General features: G+C 42.5%; 1 protein-coding gene across 3 annotated transcripts in view; it reads left to right on the top strand.

Moving 5' to 3' along the window:
• The window catches only part of LAMA3 (laminin subunit alpha 3), a 2,187,360-nt gene that overhangs the window by 455,030 nt on the left and 1,724,830 nt on the right, over positions 1-7,500 (top strand). For all 3 annotated transcript variants that reach the window (XM_044065357.1, XM_044065355.1, XM_044065356.1), the window contains exon 3: positions 1,077-1,194. In XM_044065357.1, coding sequence (XP_043921292.1) covers positions 1,077-1,194 — 118 coding nt within the window. The remainder of the gene's footprint in view (positions 1-1,076; positions 1,195-7,500) is intronic.

Below are 7,500 nucleotides of genomic sequence, written 5' to 3'. Positions count from 1 at the left end.
TCAATTGAAAAGTAAGTACATTTTCTTTGCTTTCTCATCTGTATATAAATACCAAGGTACCCAGTTTTAGTGTTCCCCTATAAGCTGGCACCTGGGGTGTTCACCCTGCCCATGCCCTTACTGTGATTCTGGTCCCAGTTTTAGTGTTCCCCTATAAGCTGGCACCTGGGGTGTTCACCCTGCCTGTGCCCTTACTGTGATTCTGGTCCCAGTTTTAGTGTTCCCCTATAAGCTGGCACCTGGGGTGTTCACCCTGCCCATGCCCTTACTGTGATTCTGGTCCCAGTTTTAGTGTTCCCCTATAAGCTGGCACCTGGGGTGTTCACCCTGCCCGTGCCCTTACTGTGATTCTGGTCCCAGTTTTAGTGTTCCCTATAAGCTGGCACCTGGGGTGTTCACCCTGCCCGTGCCCTTACTGTGATTCTGGTCCCAGTTTTAGTGTTCCCCTATAAGCTGGCACCTGGGGTGTTCACCCTGCCCGTGCCCTTACTGTGATTCTGGTCCCAGTTTTAGTGTTCCCTATAAGCTGGCACCTGGGGTGTTCACCCTGCCCGTGCCCTTACTGTGATTCTGGTCCCAGTTTTAGTGTTCCCCTATAAGCTGGCACCTGGGGTGTTCACCCTGCCCGTGCCCTTACTGTGATTCTGGTCCCAGTTTTAGTGTTCCCCTATAAGCTGGCACCTGGGGTGTTCACCCTGCCCGTGCCCTTACTGTGATTCTGGTCCCAGTTTTAGTGTTCCCCTATAAGCTGGCACCTGGGGTGTTCACCCTGCCCGTGCCCTTACTGTGATTCTGGTCCCAGTTTTAGTGTTCCCCTATAAGCTGGCACCTGGGGTGTTCACCCTGCCCGTGCCCTTACTGTGATTCTGGTGGTTGCCATAGTCTGTATCAGCAAATTGTGCTTGAGCTTCAGAGTAATGTTTCACCTGAAAATGAGCTCTTCTGCAGGAGGGCTTTGGTGCTGTCCAGTCTGTAATCAGTAGACAAAGCACATCAGTAAATTTGCATGTTTTAATATGCTGTCTTAGTGAAACTGTTATGCTTTTGCCTGATTAAACTTTTGTTTTCATTCCCAGCTGTTCCATGTGGCTTATGTCCTCATCAAGTTTGCAAACTCACCTCGACCAGATTTATGGGCACTTGAGAGGTCTGTTGATTTTGGAAGAACCTATGAACCTTGGCAGTATTTTGCAAGTAGGAACATTTTTTTGTCTACTTATTTTTTGTTTTGTTTTATTTTTTTTTTTATGTCTGGGTTTGCAGGAAAAAACTGCCTGTTGCTGATCTCCAAATTAAAATAATTCCTAAAACACATTGGTAGCAATCTGTGGTAGCTGAGCAGAATGTCAGTTTCTCATTATGAAGCAGATCCAAAGCAAGCAGGGAAGCAAACATGTAGGTACAAGGCAAAAATAGAGTGTGGTGGCAGAGACCATTCCAAACATACACATAGCATATACATGCATTTGCTAGTTTCAGCAGCTGAGAACAAGAAGGGTGGCTGACAGTTTTGTAAGAAGTTGTCCAATAAAATGTATCATTTGTTGTGTATTCCGTTGTGTGTGTGAGTGTGTTTTTGATTACAGTGAATGCGTTTTATTAGCAATGCATTTAGTTTCAAAAACCTATCATAGTGACTTCTGTTTTTGCTGAAAGAAAGAGGATGTTAGTATGGAACAACCCAAATTTGTAGCTAACTTCTACCCAACATGCCTAGCCTTATTTGCAGGCACCTGTCTCTGCTGCTCTTATGGATTACCTAGAGTCGTGTTCTGCAATCCATCTTTGGAAGGAGTTGAACCCACCACTCACTATAAAGAAATTTCACATTACAGTGAACTTTAAAGAACTCTCCCATGACTTGCCTGTTATGATTCCTCTTTCTTCTTATTCAATTTTTCCTTTTATTTATTTATTTTATTTTACATTTGTTGACTGGGAGAGTCCAACTAGATTACAAGTCCATTTTCAGTGGAAGCCCGGGGAGAAAAGCTCCAAGAGATCATTTTTTTACAAAACATAGTTTTAAGGACAGACTCTTGACATACAATTTCCATAGAAGAGACTTTGACATACATATTAACTAACAGATAGAATACATTCATTCTCTACAATATAATATTAAATTTTAGAAGATATTCCTAAATTTAGGATTCCTGTGATAGATTGACTATCAGAGTAAAAGCAGAGAGATGTAGAATAAGGCTCAGAGAGAGCAAATGATGCTCGCTATAGTTGAGAAGGATAACAAATTGATTCACTATATGTCTTCGCCTGGTTTTAGTTGAGAAGGATAACAAATTGATTTACAATATGTCTTCTCCTGGTTTTAGTTGCTTATGGAGAGCTCAACATTGCTGGGGTAGTTTTCCCTAACTCCTGGAGAGATGGGATGAGCAGTAGATTAACAGTCCTAAGCGAGTGCAGTACTATGATTGGTTGGCTTAGCAGAGTTACTTAAGTTAGGTGAAGTGTTCTAATGAGACATTAGCCAGAGGGGATACAGGAGCACAGTCGATTATTCAAAAAGTGAGTTTTAACAAGTTTCTTGAACTGCGTACTTTGAGGGAGGATTTTCACTGGGAGAGTCAAGACTTCTCAGAATCAAAAAAGAGGCTCAGGGATTTCCTTCTTCTCCCTTAGCACAAGCCTTTAGCCATTCCCCCTGTTTTAGACATTGTGGATGATGTGTTTTCGGAGTCAAGCTTGACCCCTGACTCCTTACCTCCAGCTCCCAGTAAGCCTGACAGATATTACAGAGTCCCCGAATCACATAAGTTTTTATTTAGAAACCCTGCTGCTGATCCTGAAACTATTTCACAGGGTCCAAAGGGAGTTAAGGCTTCAACAGCAAAAAACCCTACCCCCTCTGACAGAGATTCTAGGGCACTGGACAGATGGGGAAAAAAGGTTTATACATCTGCAACCTTGGCAATCAGGGCCTTAAATTGTCAATTTCATATGCTTAAGTACCAACAACATGTTATGGGATTGCTGAAACAGAAAATTATGTTGATTTCAGAATGTGCAGAAAATAAAGAATTGCAGGAATTATTGCATGCAGCTGAACAAGTTGGAAAGCATACTTTGCAATGTGGTTTTGATTCTTTAGAGGCCTCCTGCAGGGCCGCAGTTACTGGATCTGTGATTAGGAGGCATGCCTGGTTAAAGGAACAAAATTTGCCTGATCATGTTAAAGCTAAATTGCTAGATGGACCTTTACAGCATGATTCTCTGTTTGATATTAAGGCAGAAGAGGTTTTAAAGAAAATGGAAGACAAAGCTAAGTCTATGCAAACTGTTAAAGATTTCTTACAAGTGCAGCCACCAAGATTCAGTAGACACTGGCCTACAAAAAATTGGTCCTTTCCTGTGTCAGACAGAGCTCAAAGGGGCAAATCCAGACGCCCTAAGGGTTCCAGGTACCAGGCTCAAGACTCATACAGGTCAAAGCAATGGGGCGCATCCACCTCCAAATCTGGAGAAGCTAAAGTGCAAACCTACAGAAAGCAATCCCAATGACTTCCCTCTGCCTACACCAAACACTTATCTTTTGGCAGCACCCATAGGGGGAAAATTAGCACTTTTTGCTCAAAATTGGCAGTTAATAACCCGGGAAAAGTGGGCACTAAACATCATATCACAGGGATACAGATTCCATTTCCACACTCTGCCAATGACAAATGGTTGGCCAGATCTGCCAAAAAAACAATGGGCAGAGACACAGAAACAGGTTACGTCCCTCATGGATATGGGGGCCATTCAGACAGTACCAGAACAGGAAAAAGGACAAGGTTTTTACTCAAGACTGTTCTTGGTACCCAGAAAGGACAAGACCTGGCGGCCAATACTGGGTTTATCTATTTTGAACACATACCTGGACATTCCAAAATTCAAAATGCTCACTTTGCAGCAGCTTCTGCCCATGCTAGGCAAGAATGCTTGGCTGGTGACTTTAGACCTAAAAGATGCATACCTGCATGTCCCAATAAGACAGTTGTGCAGAAGATACCTCAGATTCAAGGCTGGCTTAATGCATTACCAATTCTCTGCACTGCCCTTTGGCTTATCTACTGTGCCCAGGGTCTTTACAAAGTGCCTGGCACCAGTAATTCCATTTAGCAGACAAAGAAGTATACAAATATATCCTTACTTGGACGACTGTCTCATTCAAACAGAGAACAAGGACACTCTTCTACGACACCTGGCATTTATGAAAAGGCTTCTAACGTGCCTAGGGTACACAATAAACAAAAAGAAATCACAAATGGTACCCTCTCAAAAAATAACATTCTTGGGTGCAAGCTTGAATACAACTGCCCAGATGGCTTACCTCACACCAGACAAACAAAGGCAACTGACTACTTACTTCAAAATGCTGGCAACAAAAATCTAGTCTTCTGCAAGACAAATCCTGCAGGCTCTGGGCTTCATGGCATCCTGCATCCTACTAATTCCATATGCAAGACTGCATATGAGGAAACTTCAATGGTACCTAAAAAGTTTATGGAGTCAACACTCAAACAGTCTGGAAACAATGATTCCTCTCATTCCCTGACTGCAACAGGAGTTTCTATGGTGGGCAAAGGCCTGTCACCAAAATATGGGACGGCCCTTCACTCTACCCCCTGCCAGCCAAACCTTAACAACAGACGCATCAGATTATGCCTTGGGGGCCCACATGGCAGGAAGATGCATTCAGGGCATATGGGCACCAAATCAAATGCATCTACATATCAACCAGAAAGAGATGCTAGCTGTTCAAAATGCCCTAACAGCCTTCAAGGACTTACTTAATCCAGGACAACTGCTGATAAAGATAGACAACACCACAGCCATGTGGTATATAAACAAGCAAGGGGGCACACAGTCATACCCCCTTTGCAGATTAGCCATGGCACTGTGGGACACAGCTTTGACCTTCCAAATACATCTTCAAGCTCAATTCCTGCCAGGAAAACAAAACACTCTGGCAGACGATTTAAGCAGAAACCTTGTGGATCCTCACGAGTGGAAATTAAATCCACAAGTCTTCAGCATGATAACAGAGGAATGGGGGAGCCCAGACATAGATCTATTTGCCTCTCCTCAAAATTATCAACTGAAAAGATTCTGCACAAGGAATTATCACAAACAAGCATGGAAAGTGGACGCCCTATCCTTCAGTTGGAAAAACCTATCAGTTTACGCCTTTCCTCCTCTGCTTATTCTACCCAAGATCCTCCTAAAAGTCAGACACGAGAAGCCAAAGATGATATTAATTGCCCCGGACTGGCCCTGCCAATACTGGTACCCAATACTAAGGAACTTGTCTCAATACCCAGCTTGGACCTTGCCTCAAAAACCACAACTACTGTCCCAGCAAAACAATCAGATCCTGTGCAATCAACTACAGACTCTGAACCTGGCAGCATGGCTAATCCTGTAATCATACAAATGACACCTCTCAGTAAAGCTGTGAGGGATGTCATTTTGGAAGCCAGAAGGCCTAGTACTAGAAAATCTTATGCTGACAAATGGAAGAGATTCTGTGCTTGGAATCAAGCACAAGGAACTGATACAGCAGAACCACATATTCCTCAGATATTACAATACTTAACTGAGATGCTTGACAAAGGCCTATCTTTCTCATCAATCAAAATCCATGCCTCTGCCATTTCGGCTCATTACAATACAGAGCCACCAATCTTTTCTCATCCTTTACTAAAGCAGTATCTTAGAGGTGCCAAAAATTTAAGGCCTCCTAGAAGATCACCATTACCTGCATGGGACCTTAATTATGTGTTGGAAAAGCTCACCCTGCCTCCATTTGAAACAGCTGCTACCGCTGATATAAAGTTCTTATCACAGAAGACAGCTCTGCTACTAGCAATTACTTCAGCAAGAAGAGTTTCAGAGCTACAGGCCCTCATGGCTGTAGAGCCTTTTTATCATTTTTTACCCAGACAGGGTGTCTCTGAGGACAAATCCTGCTTTTATACCTAAGGTCGTTTCCAGTGTGGCTCTTAACCAAACAATTCATCTGCCAACTTTTTATCCAAATCCGCAGAACAAAGGGGAGATAATTCTGCATTCCTTGAATGTACACAGACAGCTAAGATTCTACTTGAGCAGGACTAAAGCTCTAAGAAAAACTGAGCAATTACTAGTGTCATATGCTGCAGGATCAGAAAGGCTATTTCAAAGAAGACAATTTCAAAGTGGATAAGCCATTGCATCCGTTTCTGCTACTTACACTATGGCAAACCTGTCCCCAAGGGCATTGGGTCTCACTCCACCAGAGCTGCAGCTACTACAGCAGCCTTTCTCAGAGGAGTACCAACCAAGGACATTCTAGAGGCTGCTACTTGGAGTTCTGCTCACACCTTTACAAAGCATTACCATTTGCCTCTCTACTCTAAGTCCAGGGCAGGCTTTGCCACTGCAGTGCTGCAGGGCCTTATAGCCTCACCTAATGCTGTTTAGCTCCAGCCTCCCAACCATAGCTTTGGGATTCTACCCAAATGTAATGACTGCAACAGTGAAACACGAAGAACATAGTACAGTTGTGTACACTTACCATAAATGTAGATGTTCGAGTGTATTCACTGTTGCAGTCCAGGTTACCCTCCCACCATCCCCCTGTCATTCTACAGTTTATCTTTCCTTCTCTATTTTCTACAACCTATGTGGTGTATTTGCTTGTAGACGAAGGTAAAGTTCATATTGATGCATGTATATATATATATATATATATATATATATATATATATATAAATAGATATAATATTGCTACCTTTTTGGGGGCACCTGACATCGAGGGCAAGAAAAACTAAAGAAAATGGCGTTGGTTGCATGTTTTATACCCCTGACAACCTGACGTCATGGAAGAGAAGACAGCAACCAACGCAGGACCCAAGACTTTGGAATTCAGGCCGACTAAGGACAACCTGCCAGCAGATTACCCAAATGTAATGACTGCAACAGTGAATATACTCGAACATCTACATTTATGGTAAGTGCACACAACTGTACTTTTGCTCTCATGGGGTGCCTGATTATGTCTTACAGATGTAGTGGACATCATAATGTGGAGAGTTACTGGAGGCATACCTCAAAAAGAATTCTGGACAAAGCCAAAACATAATGGGGGAACAAAGGGCCAAAATCAGAGGCAATTTTAAAGTATTACTCTAATTCACTTAAAAGTGTTAAAAGAACCATAGGTTTTGCATTAACATACATTTTTAAACAAGAAGTATTAAATAATGTATCTGGCATTACTGACTGACTGAACTCCTCAGTGATTTACCAAAAAAAGAGGGTATAGGGCCAACATATGAGGCAAGATCAGGGGCATTTTGCAAAATCAGGGACAGTTAAGAATAATGAGTGGAGATAATACTTTCAAACCTCCAATCAGCTGTTTTTGTCTTGTAATACACTAGTTTTGGGATTATTTATACCATATTTTATTTTATCTCTGTGAACATACGCTTGCTGTTAGTAAATAGTGTTGCA

The sequence above is a fragment of the Protopterus annectens genome, chromosome 3.part0 (assembly GCF_019279795.1).
Source record: "Protopterus annectens isolate FY-2018-M chromosome 3.part0, PAN1.0, whole genome shotgun sequence".
Lineage (NCBI taxonomy): Eukaryota > Metazoa > Chordata > Ceratodontiformes > Protopteridae > Protopterus > Protopterus annectens.
This window is presented reverse-complemented; position numbering and strand designations above follow the sequence as displayed.